The sequence below is a fragment of the Ylistrum balloti genome, unplaced genomic scaffold (genome assembly GCF_031769215.1).
Source record: "Ylistrum balloti isolate Yb309-2 unplaced genomic scaffold, AGI_CSIRO_Ybal_v1 Utg371666, whole genome shotgun sequence".
NCBI classification, from domain to species: Eukaryota; Metazoa; Mollusca; class Bivalvia; order Pectinida; family Pectinidae; genus Ylistrum; species Ylistrum balloti.
This window is the reverse complement of record NW_026782844.1, coordinates 157,895-175,395: the sequence shown is the minus strand read 5'-3', so window position 1 is coordinate 175,395 and position 17,501 is coordinate 157,895. Positions and strand designations below refer to the sequence as shown.

At 30.7% G+C, this 17,501-nt stretch overlaps 1 protein-coding gene across 1 annotated transcript in view; it reads right to left on the bottom strand.

Moving 5' to 3' along the window:
- LOC132563274 (low-density lipoprotein receptor-related protein 6-like) overlaps positions 1–17,501 on the bottom strand; it is a 47,799-nt gene that overhangs the window by 10,091 nt on the left and 20,207 nt on the right. Inside the window, exons 12-21 of the mRNA XM_060228032.1 lie at positions 17,184–17,349; positions 16,093–16,230; positions 15,645–15,810; positions 15,091–15,384; positions 14,287–14,462; positions 13,918–14,115; positions 5,322–5,672; positions 3,466–3,489; positions 2,262–2,537; positions 172–432 (exon numbers count right to left, since the gene is read on the bottom strand). Coding sequence (XP_060084015.1) covers positions 172–432; positions 2,262–2,537; positions 3,466–3,489; positions 5,322–5,672; positions 13,918–14,115; positions 14,287–14,462; positions 15,091–15,384; positions 15,645–15,810; positions 16,093–16,230; positions 17,184–17,349 — 2,050 coding nt within the window. The remainder of the gene's footprint in view (positions 1–171; positions 433–2,261; positions 2,538–3,465; positions 3,490–5,321; positions 5,673–13,917; positions 14,116–14,286; positions 14,463–15,090; positions 15,385–15,644; positions 15,811–16,092; positions 16,231–17,183; positions 17,350–17,501) is intronic.

Sequence of the window (17,501 nt, the reverse complement as noted above, 5' to 3'; positions counted from 1 at the left end):
TTATAAGTAATGTTGTACGTTAGAATTATTATCAATGGTCTTTCCGTTATATCTCCATGGTGTTAATTTTTCAATACCGAGAGGAGATAAAAAATAACTAAGAGCGAATATTAATTTGTCCAAGTTTGTATATGGAATTATTTGAAGCTTAATGTTTCGGAAACCCCTTACCTGGTATGTAGGAGACATTTACATAAAACTTGATTTCATTAACATTGTTTGCCTTGTCTGTCGCGATGTATTTAATCTCATGAATTCCAATCGGAAGTTCCGCATCGTTCGTACGATTTGTCGCAATCTTTGGTACAAAGCCAGAGTTGTCAAATGCAACTGGATTCGTCCAAACCACCACAGCTCCGTTTTCGTCCTTGGCGATCGTGGTTATCACGGTGTCGTTTGGGGAGCTGCTGCTGAATACAGGCTTTGTAGTATCTAGATAAGCAATGAAAAATACTAATGAATCTGCGACGTAATGGTCTTATAGCCATTCATGTTTGTTGTACATCAGAAGAATTAAAATCAATATGCTGCAGGGAAAATACTTATTTATATAAGTACAGACATTATATACCCAAGATATAAAGAAACGTAGGGTACACTTTGAAGATGATTGTAGGCAAGACGTCGAGTACAATGTTAAGTATTTTAAAGTAAAATGAAGATTAATCCATACAAAACAAACTGCAAAATCTGGTCGTTGATGTAGAAGTAATTGAAAGGAATTGAAAGAACGCTCTGCAGCCTTAAATCAAAATGGACTGATTATAGGAGCTGGCTAGTCAATACCAGACATGTCCCCCATTCGCTCTCTCCACAGCCCCTATTCTCCAATGGCAAGGAGTTCTTGAGGGAGTTTAGCCTCCTCATTGGGATGTTAGCCCATTCTTCTGAGAGGGATGCTCTCAGTTGGGCTAGAGTAACAGGGGCGGCTGGCGTCGTCGAATCTGTCTATACAACTGGTCCAACAAGTGCTCAATAGGAGAGAGGTTGGGGCTGTATGGCGGCCAGTTAAGTGGGTGGATATTGTTGTTAGTGATGAAGTCGCGACAGATCCTCGCTACATGGCGTCGAGCATTACCCTTCTGGAATTAGAGGTTTCTTTTGCTGCAATAACGGGACAACGTAGGGTAGGAGGATTATCTCTATACCTAGCGGTAGTTGAATTACTCGCTACCATAACCAGTGGTGATTTAACTCCATGTGAGATGCCACCTCACACCATAATCGACCCATCCGAAAATCTATCCGTCTCTACTACGCAGCAGTCGGTGAAACATTCTCAACGACGTCGGTATACACGACGTCGAATGTCTGTTCGAAACAGGGTGAACCAGGACTCCTCGGTAAACACTGCCTCAATGGGAATATTCTGGGGGCATATGCCGCCACCAAAGCAATACGAGGCTGGCGACGAGCAGTGGTAAGGGGCAGACCTACAAACGGGTGACGTGCCACAGACCAACTTCCTGTAATAGTTTCCTTACAGTTCTCGCATGGTTAGGATGATTATGAGTGCCTATGGTATGAAGGGCACAATCAGTAAGGTGCCGATTGCACAAATGCGCGCGACGTATAAACCTTCCTGACGTTGTGACGTCACGCGCAGACCTCCAGACCGAAGTCTGTCAGCAACCCACAGTTTCCCTTAGACATTCTACAAGACGTTCTATAGTGCAAATATAGACACCGAAATGTCTGGCAACCTGTATTTGCATTTGGCCTTGCAAAATCATCGCAAATGGCCTGACCCCTCTGAACTTCTCCAATTTCGTGTTTTCCTTGCAAGACATCGTCACGCAATACAATAATGCAACATTCAATACAGGACTACGTGCAATGTAACCTAGAGTGTTGCTTGACCGATTTTCATCGTATTTGATCAACGCATTCACAAGATATTGCAAATAATGTCACCCTGTGTTTCTTTATCCCTGGAGTGTATGTCTATTTTTCATTTGGTACTTAAACAGTGAGTTGCATATAATTTTTCATACATCCATTTTGTTTTGTATTTGAAATTAATGTTCCGTATTCTGTCACGATCTCTGCTGTCGTTACGTAGAAGAAAAAATATCAGTTGTGATAGTTAGCACTAATGTTCACAGAAAATTCTCAAATTGATTAGGAAACGCGCCATTACCTCATTGATTTCTTGTTTCCAGTTAACAATCATAGTGAAAATCGTCGGAAAGTCACTTAAAACAGCCTATAATGAAAAATAGATAAAATTCCATATCTTAAGGTTAGGGGTGTATACATACCAGACACTCGTATAGATATGTTACACACAGCGGGACCGTTGTCATCGCTAACGACCAGCAACACTTTCTGTATTTCCTTCCGCCATTCCAAGCTGCTCTCGCTGAAAGTTTTCTTGCTCTCAGTGATTTTCTGAAGGTTACAGCTGAATGCGGTTATATTCCTCAGTTCTGTGTTGTCTAGTATTGACACTCTTACAGGCTTGCCGGAGTCTTTATCTGGCAGAGTGGTTGGTAGAGGTATCTCAATTGTCTTTGAGGGACAACCCACAAATTTCGCTTTAAAAAATTAACAAGATAACAGATGATTTGTGCTTGTACATTTTCATTCATCAAGAATTTACATGGCTGTGTAAGTTCAACTTTTGAAAGGTTGTTAAAGTTCTATTTTTCTAAATCCTAGCGTTATAAGAGTACGCGTTTAAATTAATAACTATTTAAATAGGTCACTTTGATTTTGATAAATCATTTTCCTTTCTGTAAATTCGTTTTTTCTCTGATTCTCGGTGGATATAATCTGTAGTAGACACTGTCGGGGTGATTATAAATATCCTACACTTACATTATTTATATTTCAATATATAATCAGTATAACACCGACAGGATACTGTATTACATCAACACTATCAATAACGTGATAAATTAGTTATTTATATAACTTGTATAACAGAAACAGCGACAGGATACTCTATTACATCAACACTATCATTAACGTGATAAATTAGTTATTTATATAACTTGTATAACAGAAACAGCGACAGGATACTCTATTACATCAACACTATCATTAACGTGATAAATTAGTTATTTATATAACTTGTATAACAGAAACAGCGACAGGATACTCTATTACATCAACACTATCAATAACGTGATAAATTAGTTATTTATATAACTTGTATAACAGAAACAGCGACAGGATACTCTATTACATCAACACTATCATTAACGTGATAAATTAGTTATTTATATAACTTGTATAACAGAAACAGCGACAGGATACTCTATTACATCAACACTATCATCAACGTGATAAATTAGTTATTTATATAACTTGTATAACAGAAACATCGACAGGATACTCTATTACATCAACACTATCATTAACGTGATAAATTAGTTATTTATATAACTTGTATAACAGAAACAGCGACAGGATACTCTATTACATCAACACTATCATTAACGTGATAAATTATTTACTTACGTTTATCTTTGCAGGTTGTTATATCTAAATATAAGAGAAAAATACCATGATTAGTTGTGTATTATGAACAGACGTGGTCTAACTAGCAATTCATACTGTATATGTAGTTATGGTTTTACTATCAGTACCATGGCCTCCTGCTGTGCCCTGTAACATGTTATACTTGCTATCTAATGTTTTAGAACATCCATGCGATACTCTCTAATTATATTCCAAATAAGTAAAAAGCATGTTTGTTTCAGGGTAATGTTTTAGATATTCTCTGTATAACATGGCTATTTTAACGTCCATATGTGTCAATATTTTTATAATTTCAAACCAACATTTTATTGTTTTGAAAAGCAACATTGATTGGTCTCTATTTGATATGCTTGAGTAAATTCATTGAACGCAAAGAATGTACCAGAATGGTAATCTTTTATCAGAACATTTATAATGATCACTCCTTTTTCATACCAGTCCTTCATAAAATGCTTTTCTATCAATAGTGATTTTATTATTGTACCAGATAGGGGCTTTCAAATAAACTACCCTACGTTATACTGATTTCAGTTGCAGCATGCAAATTCTTATTAGCTTTGAAAACATCAACCCAGAACCTATTTTTACATATACTTTGACATAACTTTATATAATAAGTTCCACAATTAGACAACACATCTCTTTACATATGTTTATAAAATTGCTTGCCACTTGGATGTACTTTGGAAAACTCTTCTAATCCAACCTAACTTAAGTGAATCTGAAAGCCTTAATATTTATCATTTTTAGTCCACCATCAATGTAATCCAGAATTACAATATCCCTTTTAACTTTATCTCTCTTACCATTCTTTAAAAACTCTTAAACTATGGAGGTAACTGTAGAAAGAAATTTTTCTGTTGGGTTTGCCAGCAAGATATACAAATGATTAAACTGTGAAATTAGTATGATATAATGATGTTAATTTTACTAGCTGGAGTCAATATTCTTTTATTCCATGTTCTGATGAGCGATTAAAGTTTAATCAGTTTTTTTTTTATCAAAGTTCAACTTGGGAATCTCGTGCAAATTGACATGGAATTCAATTCCAAGAAGTGAGAAACTATTTCTACCCCACTGTAAATTTAGTTGTGGAATAAATTTCTCTGAACATTATTTCTTACTACCAATTGATACCATCTGAATTTTTGAATCCTCGAAGTGACCTTTCTGTACCATCTTGTGCAAGTGATGTATCGTCCCCATATTGAGGCAGAAGTATTGGGGACAGTTATCAATATCAATATGCTTAATTTCACCATTATTTCTTAATCTAACTGCCAAATGTCAGCACACAGAATAAAGATATATCATGCAATAGGGTCACCGTGACGGAAACCTCTTCTTATTGGAAAAAAACGTGGAGATAAATTTCCACCCTGATTAATAGCAGCACTAGCATTATTATGTAATATTTCAACCTGTGTAGTTATGCTACTTCCGAACCCAAAAAATTGTCAAACCTTTTCAATAAATAACCAAGATATCGAATCAAAACCTGGAATATCATTCTCCTCTGTAAACTGCATAACATCATTAACAAGTCTAGTGCATATTTGAACAATTATCAAATGGAAGTTTTGTCAGAAACGTTCCGTATTCCATGACAAATTATGCTTATATTGGCGCTGATTTGAAGACCTGTGTCTTAGATGAGAAAATTTTGATCCGGCGGTGTAATGATAACAGAGTGCGTATATCGGATTGAGACAGAACGGCAAAATAAAACCGCTATCAGTAAAGGTTGTAAACAGCCAACGAAGAAATAATAATTATTATATATATATATTGTAATATATATATTACACAGAAATTAGTGACCCGACACGACTCACCTCGGCAAACAGGGCAGCAGACTCCTGACTCCTCGATAATGTAGGTGCACCCCTTTAGAGAAGGGCATTGTATTTGGGAACACTCTGATCGTCCATCCATGGTACATTTACAAGTCGTACATTTGTCGTTTGTGACCGTTTCGTATCCCCAGGTGAAGGTTGGTTGGTCACTAAACGTGATGTTACAGACAGACGTTGTCACTGGGGTCGTGCATTCTTTTCTACACCCGTTGCTTAGTTTCGTTAGACAACACTTACTTCTAAATCCATCGATACAGTCCACATCATTCTGACACGTCATGTTAGTCACCACACCGCATGAGCTTACTTTTTCACACTGACCAGGCTTTTCTGTAACGGTCAATAGCATTATAGACCATATAACCACATAACACGTATTAATTGACTTTTGCATTACCTCTACCTTTAAATGTGAATTTATTACAAAGTGATAGTAATAAACAAAGGAAATTTACATATTGAATTAAACGGAAATATCCATATAAAGCTTTACTTAGGTGAACTACAAATGGATTTTAAGAAAAATGGTGACAAATTTTAACTTTCTTTAAGGATAAATTCCTAAGCATTTTGCTTTTCTGGTTAGTCTTAGGATTAAAAGGGCTACGTATGGAATTTGAGAAATATGTATCCAGTACTTCTCAAGACATGTTAATAGCAAAGTTTCAAGTTCCAAAATCCATGATGGCTACCTGTCAGCTAATTGTTTTTACAGATCAGTCTAAATATCCCAACTAGGGTTCAATCAGAAGGAACCTTCATTATCAAAATCCAAAATGGTTTCTTGGTAACCATTTGACTTTTCAGGTTATCTCCAAAAACAACCGGTGATAACTGGAACCAAGTAAAACCTTAATAAAACAGCGATAACAAATATTTATAGTCAAAGTCCGAATGGCTGCCTTCAGAGAGTTGTGATTTAATGATCGATCCGAAAATTTTAAGGACAAAACTAGTTGACCTAGAGGGACATACACATCACATTTAAGAAAACTCTCAAGAAATACTTTGTTATCCTGATTTGTACAAAAATCAAAAGGATACAGCTGCAGACCAAAATAACCCGCATTTGAAATTTCAGAAAGACATTTCTAGAAAGATGATAAATTTTCATCGCCAAATTCAAGATGGTCGCCTGTCAGCCATGACATTTTCATCAGCCTCCAAACTATAAGGGACACGGAAGGGGTGAGCTTTCATGTGATTTTGATTAAGATTCATCCCTTATGTCTCAAGAAATGGCGATAACATCTGTTATCTTTGTCTTTTTAGTTATCTTTGTCTATATTTTTGTTATCTTTGTCTTTTTTGTTATCTTTGTCTATATTTTAGCTATCTTTGTCTATATTTTAGTTATCTTTGTCCATATTTTTGTTATCTTTGTCTATATTTTTGTTATTTTTGTGAATATTTTAGTTATCTTTGTCTATATTTTTGTTATTTTTGTCTATATTTTTGTTATCTTTGTCCTTTTTTATTATCTTTGTCAATATTTTTGTTATCTTTGTCAATATTTTAGTTATCTTTGTCATTATTTTTGTATCTTTGTCCATATTTTAGATATATTTATCTCTATTTTTGTTATCTTTGTCCTTTTTTGTTATCTTTGTATTTTTGTTATCTTTGTCTATATTTTTGTTATCTTTGTCTATATTTTTGTGTCTATGTTTATATTTTTGTTATCTTTGTATTTTTGTTATCTTTGTCTATATTTTTGTATCTTTGTCTATATTTTAGATATCTTTATCTCTATTTTTGTTATCTTTGTCTATATTTTTGTTATCTTTGTCTATATTTTAGTTATCTTTGTCTATATTTTTGTTATCTTTGTCTATATTTTTGTATCTTTGTCCATATTTTAGATATCTTTATCTCTATTTTTGTTATCTTTGTCATTATTTTGTTATCTTTGTCTTTTTTGTTATCTTTGTCTATATTTTTGTTATCTTTGTCTATATTTTAGTTATCTTTGTCTATATTTTTGTTATCTTTGTCTATATTTTAGTTATCTTTGTCATTATTTTTGTATCTTTGTCCATATTTTAGATATCTTTATCTCTATTTTTGTTATCTTTGTCTATATTTTTGTTATCTTTATCTCTATTTTTGTATCTTTGTCCATATTTTAGATATCTTTATCTCTATTTTTGTTATCTTTGTCTATATTTTTGTTATCTTTATCTCTATTTTTGTATCTTTGTCCATATTTTAGATATCTTTATCTCTATTTTTGTTATCTTTGTCATTATTTTTGTTATCTTTGTCTTTTTTGCTATCTTTGTCTATATTTTAGTTATCTTTGTCTATATTTTTGTTATATTTGTCTATATTTTTGTTATCTTTGTCTATTTTTGTTATCTTTGTCCTTTTTTGTTATCTTTGTCCTTTTTTGTTATCTTTGTCTATATTTTTGTTATCTTTGTCTATTTTTGTTATCTTTGTCATTGTTTTTGTTATCTTTGTCCTTTTTTGTTATCTTTGTCTATATTTTAGTTATCTTTGTCTATATTTTTGTTATCTTTGTCCTTTTTTGTTATCTTTGTCTATATTTTTGTTATCTTTGTCTATATTTTAGTTATCTTTGTCTATATTAAGATTCATCCCTTATGTCTCAAGAAATGGCGATAACAAACAAAATGTTTATCGATGGACCACATACGACGGCCATTCAGGGTGATTCAAATAGTCCACTATCTCATCATGAGTTTTAAACATAAATGTTTGTAATTTCTTTTTCATCATTTGCCACATCTTCGTTGTACGTCCTTTTACATATTTATGTCTTTTTTGTATCTTTGTCTATATTTTTGTTATCTTTGTCTATATTTTTGCTATCTTTGTCTATATTTTAGTTATCTTTGTCTATATTTTTGTTATATTTGTCTATAATTTTGTTATATTTGTCTATATTTTTGTTATCTTTGTCTATTTTTGTTATCTTTGTCATTTTTTGTTATCTTTGTCCTTTTTTTATCTTTGTCTATATTTTTGTTATCTTTGTCTATATTTTAGTTATCTTTGTCTTTTTTGCTATTTTTGTCTATATTTTTGTTATCTTTGTCTATATTTTAGTTATCTTTGTCTATATTTTTGTTATCTTTGTCTATATTTTTGTTATCTTTGTCATATATTTTTGTTATCTTTGTCCATATTTTTGTTATCTTTGTCTATATTTTTGTTATATTTGTCTATATTTTTGTTATCTTTGTCCATATTTTTGTTATCTTTGTCTATATCTCTATTTTTGTTATCTTTGTCATTATTTTTGTCTTTGTCTTATTTTTGTTATCTTTGTCTATATTTTAGTTATTTTGTCTATATTTTAGTTATCTTTGTCATTATTTTTGTATCTTTGTCCATATTTTAGATATCTTTGTCTATATTTTTGTTATCTTTTTATATTTTCTTTGTCTATATTTTTGTTATCTTTGTCTATATTTTTGTATCTTTGTCCATATTTTAGATATCTTTGTCTATTTTTGTTATCTTTGTCATTATTTTTGTTATCTTTGTCTTTTTTGTTATCTTTGTCTATATTTTTGTTATCTTTGTCTATATTTTTGTTATCTTTGTCTATATTTTTGTTATCTTTGTCTATATTTTAGTTATCTTTGTCTATATTTTTGTTATCTTTGTCTATATTTTTTTGTTATCTTTGTCTATATTTTTGTTATCTTTGTCTATATTTTTTTTGTTATCTTTTTTTGTCTATATTTTTGTTATCTTTGTCTATATTTTAGTTATCTTTGTCTATATTTTTGTTATCTTTGTCCATATTTTAGTTATCTTTGTCTATATTTTTGTTATCTTTGTCATATTTTTGTTATCTTTGTCTTTTTTGCTATCTTTGTCTATACTTTTGTTATCTTTGTCCTTTTTTGTTATCTTTGTCTATATTTTAGTTATCTTTGTCTATATTTTAGTTATCTTTGTCTATATTTTTGTTATCTTTGTCTATATTTTTGTTATCTTTGTCTATATTTTTGTTATCTTTGTCTATATTTTAGTTATCTTTGTCTATATTTTTGTTATCTTTGTCTATATTTTTGTTATCTTTGTCTATATTTTTGTTATCTTTGTCTATATTTTTGTTATCTTTGTCTATATTTTTGTTATCTTTGTCATCTATTTTTAGTTATCTTTGTCTATATTTTAGTTATCTTTGTCTATATTTTTGTTATCTTTGTCCTTTTTTGTTATCTTTGTCTATATTTTTGTTATCTTTGTCCTTTTTTGTTATCTCTATATTTTAGTTATCTTTGTCTATATTTTTGTTATCTTTGTCTATATTTTAGTTATCTTTGTCTATCTTTGTCTATATTTTTGTTATCTTTGTCCTTTTTTGTTATCTTTGTCTATATTTTAGTTATCTTTGTCTCATCATGAGTTTTAAACATAAATGTTTGTAATTTCTTTTTCATCATTTGCCACATCTTCGTTGTACGTCCTTTTACATATTTATGTCTTTTTTGTATCTTTGTCTATATTTTTGTTATCTTTGTCTATATTTTTGCTATCTTTGTCTATATTTTAGTTATCTTTGTCTATATTTTAGTTATCTTTGTCTATATTTTTGTTATATTTGTCTATATTTTTGTTATCTTTGTCTATTTTTGTTATCTTTGTCCTTTTTTGTTATCTTTGTCCTTTTTTGTTATCTTTGTCCTTTTTTTTTAGTTATCTTTGTCTATATTTTTGTTATCTTTGTCTATATTTTGTTATCTTTGTCCTTATTTGTCTTTGTCCTTTTTTGTTATCTTTGTCTATATTTTTGTTATCTTTGTCTATATTTTAGTTATCTTTGTCTATATTTTTGTTATCTTTGTCCTTTTTTGTTATCTTTGTCTATATTTTTGTTATCTTTGTCTATATTTTTGTTATCTTTGTCTATATTTTAGTTATCTTTGTCTATATTTTTGTTATCTTTGTCCATATTTTAGTTATCTTTGTCTATATTTTTGTTATCTTTGTCTATATTTTTGTTATCTTTGTCTATATTTTTGTTATCTTTGTCTATTATTTTTGTTATTTTTGTCTTTTTTGTCTATCTTTGTCTATATTTTGTTATCTTTGTCTATTTTTAGTTATCTTTGTCATTATTTTTGTTATCTTTGTCTATTTTAGTTATCTTTGTCTATATTTTTGTTATCTTTGTCTATATTTTAGTTATCTTTGTCTATATTTTTGTATCTTTGTCCATATTTTAGATATCTTTTTATCTCTATTTTTGTTATCTTTGTCATTATTTTTGTTATCTTTGTCTTTTTTGCTATCTTTGTCTATACTTTTGTTATCTTTGTCCTTTTTTGTTATCTTTGTCTATATTTTAGTTATCTTTGTCTATATTTTAGTTATCTTTGTCTATATTTTTGTTAGTTATCTTTGTCTATATTTTAGTTATCTTTGTCTATATTTTTGTTATCTTTGTCTTTTTTTGTTATCTTTGTCTATATTTTTGTTATATTTGTCTATATTTTTGTTATCTTTGTCCTTTTTTGTTATCTTTGTCTATATTTTTGTTATCTTTGTCTATTTTTGTTATCTTTGTCTATATTTTAGTTATCTTTGTCTATATTTTTGTTATATTTGTCTATATTTTTGTTATCTTTGTCCTTTTTTGTTATCTTTGTCTATATTTTTGTTATCTTTGTCTATATTTTAGTTATCTTTGTCTATATTTTTGTATCTTTGTCCATATTTTAGATATCTTTATCTCTATTTTTGTTATCTTTGTCATTATTTTTATCTTTGTCTTTTTTGCTATCTTTGTCCATATATTTTTGTTATCTTTGTCTATATTTTAGTTATCTTTGTCTATATTTTAGTGTTATCTTTGTCTATATTTTAGTTATCTTTGTCTATATTTTTGTTATCTTTGTCTATATTTTTGTTATCTTTGTCTATATTTTTGTTATCTTTGTCTATATTTTTGTTATCTTTGTCCATATTTTAGATATCTTTATCTCTATTTTTGTTATCTTTGTCATTATTTTTATCTTTGTCTTTTTTGCTATCTTTGTCTATACTTTTGTTATCTTTGTCCTTTTTTGTTATCTTTGTCTATATTTTAGTTATCTTTGTCTATATTTTAGTTATCTTTGTCTATATTTTAGTTATCTTTGTCTATATTTTAGATATCTTTGTCTATATTTTTGTTATCTTTGTCTATATTTTTGTTATCTTTGTCTATATTTTTGTTATCTTTGTCCTTTTTTTGTTATCTTTGTCTATATTTTTGTTATCTTTGTCTATATTTTAGTTATCTTTGTCTATATTTTTGATTCATCTTATGTCTCATGGCGATAACAAACAAAATGTTTGTGGACCACATATTCAGGGTGATTCAAATAGTCCACTATCTCATCATGAGTTTTAAACATAAATGTTTGTAATTTCTTTTTCATCATTTGCCACATCTTCGTTGTACGTCCTTTTACATATTTATGTCTTTTTGTATATTTGTCTATATTTTTGTTATCTTTGTCTATATTTTTGTATCTTTGTCTATATTTTAGTTATCTTTGTCTATATTTTTGTTATCTTTGTCTATATTTTTGTTATATTTGTCTATATTTTTGTTATCTTTGTCTATTTTTGTTATCTTTGTCCTTTTTTGTTATCTTTGTCCTTTTTTGTTATCTTTGTCTATATTTTTGTTATCTTTGTCCATATTTTTGTTATCTTTGTCACTGTTTTTGTTATCTTTGTCCTTTTTTGTTATCTTTGTCTATATTTTTGTTATCTTTGTCTATATTTTAGTTATCTTTGTCTATTTTTGTTATCTTTCTCATTGTTTTTGTATCTTTGTCCTTTTTTGTTATCTTTGTCTATATTTTTGTTATCTTTGTCTATATTTTAGTTATCTTTGTCTATTTTTGTTATCTTTCTCATTGTTTTTGTATCTTTGTCCTTTTTTGTTATCTTTGTATTTTTGTTATCTTTGTCTATATTTTAGTTATCTTTGTTCATATTTTTGTTATCTTTGTCTATATTTTAGTTATCTTTATCTCTATTTTTGTTATCTTTGTCCATATTTTTGTTATCTTTGTCTATATTTTAGTTATCGTTGTCTATATTTTTGTTATCTTTGTCCATATTTTAGTTATCTTTGTCTATATTTTTGTTATCTTTGTCCATATTTTTGTTATCTTTGTCTATATTTTTGTTATCTTTGTCTATATTTTAGTTATCTTTGTCTATATTTTAGTTATCTTTGTCTTTTTTGCTATTTTTGTCTATATTTTTGTTATCTTTGTCTATATTTAATTATCTTTGTCTATATTTTAGCTATCTTTGTCTATAGTTTCGTGTCTTTGTCTATAGTTTTGTCTATATTTAGTTATCTTTGTTTTAGTTTCGTGTCTTTGTCTACAGTTTTGTGTTTTTGTTGTTTTTGTATCTTTGTCCTTTTTTGCATCTTTTTTATTGTTTTTGTTATTTTTGACAATTTGTACATGTTCATGTCATCTTTGCGTATCATTTCGAACTTACCCATGCTCTTAATCATGTGTCTCCCTTTGTCCATTCATAAACACATGTATGTGTCAATGTTTATGTGTCCATTGCATGTATGGTTTATTAGCCTCTTTATACTTTGTGAGAGTCAATAATTATGTGTCTATTATTATCCTGGTTCATGTACGTATTTCTACTTTGTGTAAGTCAGTAATTATGTGTCTATTATTATCCTGGTTCATGTGCCTCTTTCTACTTTGTGCGAGTCAATAATTATGTGTCTATTATTAGCCTGGTTCATGTACGTATTTCTACTTTGTGTAAATCAATGATTATGTGTCTATTATTAGCCTGGTTTATTAGCCTCTTTCTACTTTGGCGAGTCAATAATTATGTGTCTATTATTAGCTTGGTTTATTAGCCTCTTTCTACTTTGTGCGAGTCAATAATTATGTGTCTATTATTAGCCTGGTTTATTAGCCTCTTTCTACTTTGTGCGAGTCAATAATTATGTGTCTATTATTAGCATGGTTTATTAGCCTCTTTCTACTTTGTGCGAGTCAATAATTATGTGTCTATTATTAGCATGGTTTATTAGCCTCTTTCTACTTTGTGCGAGTCAATGATTATGTGTCTATTATTAGCCTGGTTCATATGCCTCTTTCTACTTTGTGCGAGTCAATGATTATGTATTTATTGGTAACTTACCTTATTTGTCTCTCTCTACTTTTATACGAGTCATATTTTATGTATCGATTTTTGTAACTTAATTTGTTCGGCTGTCTACTTTATTTTTTGTATCTATTGTTTGTCTATGTTTACGTCATGGGATCGATAGTATGTATTTATTACTATATGTAGCTTACGTGGTGTGTTTATGTCACCTCTTACCGAGTCAGTATTTATGTGTTTACTACAAACTTCATTTGAAAGTAATTTTCACGCTGTGTGGATCAATATTGATGTATACATAACTAGCTTAATATCTCGCTTACATTTTATTTCGAGGCCTACAAGGCGTGTACCGTGTCTATTCCTTGCTTATTATGTGCGCATAGGTGTGAAAGTTTGCTTTGTGAATCACTTGACAATCTTAAGATAACAATGGATGCCTAGTTACCTTGAACATTAGTATCGAGTCCAAACACTACAATTTGACTAGGACGGCTAAGGTTGGCAATAAGTCTTGTCTGGTGCGTGCGCAAGTCATACTGTTTTATGGTACTGGAGTTCCAATCGGAGGCGAAAATTAAAGATCCTTTCACGGACATACCGCGAACGTTCGATAAGCTTGAATAGATCAAAGCGTCATCAAAATCTGCAACGAAAATATAGGTATGACATTTTACACAATATTCTGTCAAAAGGGGAGACTCAACCAAAATAAAGGCGTATGTTGTTTTCATTGTTGTCTATTCAGAATGATTTCATTGAATTGAAAAGCAATACTATTTCTGTGCTCAGTACAGATGTATCTGTCGATGCTTACTCTGTGTGGCGAACCTTCTAAAGGCAATACCATTCCCGCCTAGAAATAAGTGTGTCTGCTGTTTATTTTGTTGTAATGAAAAGACATTGGCACGTCGTGAAACAATGGCTGGTACTTCTGCAGGGTTTTTGAGGTCCATGCGTTTCACACGTTTTGGGTCGGACCAATATACGTAGCTGTAAGATATTAATTTTATAGTTTCATTGGAAGATTTTGCATCAATCAACATCTACTATTTATAAATGAGTTAGAGTCTTAAAATCAGACGTTTCACATTCCATTGCGGTAGATATTTCGGTCAATTTTTGGCCAAGGAGTTCAACATTTGCAAAGAACGTAACTTCTTTTCCCGGCTTAAATAAGAGATTCATTTCAGTTCCGAGTTCAAGTGTCTGGGAAAATTAATGCAAGTGAAATCCTTTCAAAGGCCGAATTAATACAGCGTGCATCAAAACATACAAGATGTCAATCTGAACACTAGCGGAAACATCTCAGAATACAGCAAAAATTCAACACGAGTGGAAACGAATAAAAGTCAGAATCTAACTCGAGTCGAAATATACCAATTGCAAAATTCGAATAGATACATTGGAGAAGGAGACGTAATAGAAACATTGGGGTGCAAAACCAACACATGTCGAAACATAGCAGGTTACATATCAAGTGAAACCAGACCAAGTGTAGAAATAGATCACTTGTATACTTCAATAGTCATAGACAGAACAAAACTAGACAGCTGGAAATGGATTCACATTAATAAAACTCTTCAGACATTTGTTGTCAGACTTTAACCATATCTCTTACCTCGAATCAGCAATCACGCCTTGTGGGTCATAAATATCTCCGGCCAGGGTAGTGACCTGGCGTTGACCAGATGAACCAGGAGTTACATCAAGACTAAACACTCCACCAAGTTTACCATTGTTGGTTTCACACTGACGCATGCCGTCAACTGTTCCGTTATACATGAAACAGTTGTAATGTCCCGTCCAGAACAGTGTATTGTCATGATAGGCCAGATTAACAACGGTAATGTTCCTCAACACCATTTCTACTGACACGTCCTCACCTTTAATAGAGGCCGTGTACAGGATTTGTCTACGAAGAAAAAAGTAACTCTCATGGGTAGCTTTATATCAGAAAAAATCCATATAAATATACTGATTTGAATTCAAGTTATTGTAGTTGTTTAACACTTTTATCGCCTATAGTGAAGAATAACAGAAGATAAATCGGCAACTCAATCTTACAGACAGTCACATCGGTTTATTTAGTGTTCATTATTGTGGTCTTGCATTAAAAGTTAAACAATTATTTCGATAATATACATCATAATCAGATAATGACAATATCCTTACCCGTCGTAAGCGGCAAAGAATATACGCCGTCCATCAGTAGCCAAACCATGGTAGGGTTGGCAGCCATTATCATTAGGTACTATTGTGTACGTATTCCTCAGCTCATCATCCAGTGAAATCATTTTTATACCGTCGACGTCGCTTACAATGATATATTTTGTAGGTTCTATAATATAAATAAAAAATTAACAATTCTGGTTTTTTAAAATATACCAATCACTGAAAATAGGTAATCTGCCCTCTACATCGTGCGATAAGGTTTTACCCTTAGATGCTTTCGGGTTACACAACCTCAAAAACCTGGGTAACAATACTGATATAACAGTTTTGTCCTACCAGAAAACGAATCGATGCCTGATTATGGTAGCAACATTGATGACTTGACGAGTGTCTTGCATCCTCCATCTACAGACTAACCTACTGATATTTGGAATATTAAAATCCATACCTATACATTCACGACTGCCGTCGATTGGAGTGTTGAAACTGTTGGCAGGACATTTACAGCGGACGATATCAGGGTTAGCAGTCTTGAAGCAGACACTAGCGTCTTTACATAGGTCGTTGTTATCACACAACCCAGAGTCTGCAACCAAAAATAAATATGTTCTGAATATACTGTATGAATTATCTTTATAAATTTCTAAATTTCTTAAGTGCTAGTTACAAGAAGATACTAATTGTAAGGAGTTACGAAACATTCATAACCATTACATTAATTTTGTACCAGAATAAACTAAAATCAAGATAGTATAATATTACGAAGTATAATATTTAAAGTGCAGAATGCTACTTAAAAAACATATTTATTGTGTTCGAAATATTCTGACACCAAATTATCTCAATAATTCATATCCAGAGTAGATCAAATATTTAAAATTCCATAAGCGATGTTATACACCGTAATGCATTTAAGCAGTTTGGGTTTTATGCAAAAACGATAGCTAATGATGTCTACTGTCACGTCATTCAACGAACCTACTTTTCTCCATTAGATTGTGGTATTTGATAATTGATATATTTTAAAAAGTATATGTCCTACAACACTAGAAGTAGCATTCCATTCATACTGTATTTGGTTGTTTTATTGCATATATTCTATAAAAATGATAAGTTACACCAATGCAACTAAACACAAAATTATATTTTAATATTACTAGTGGTGGACAAAATATTACATAGCAAACAGTGACAAACGAAACAAATGAAAACGTCTCAGCATAACTATAACTGTAGAAGTGTCGTAATGAATAGGAAAAATATTACTATAATTACAAAGACAATAAAATTTCAGCGACAAACCCATCATTCGTTCGTCCTCAAAAAAGAGCAATTATCGTAATATTTATGGAATAGGCTTTGGGAATACTAAGTATTTTCACGGTTTTCACATTACTTGACCATTCCACACCAATACATATATATCAGGACTCATTATTACACAACTATTGCATTTTTTTTTCAACTAAAGCCAAAGAAAGCATATCTGATGATTTCTAAACATTACATACTTAATTAAGTTATTGTTGTATGACCTACCCGCTGCTATCCCTGGCGTTGGTGTATATATATAGAGTAAGTCTACTGGATCTATATCAGCAGGCACTGGAGCCCTTGCCCTCCCGCTCATTCTGTTGAGTTTGGAAAGTCTCATTCCTCCGACGCCAAAGTAAACATATCTCTCATCACTTGTCATGGATACAGCCTACACAAAAAATGCGAAGAAATTATCATCACACGGTTTGAAAAATTATAATAAGAAATCACTTTTTCACGGAACTGCAAAGAGGGGCCCCGAAATATCCAGCATTTAAATTGGAAGTTACTAAACAACCCGATGCTGTTCTTGACATGTCT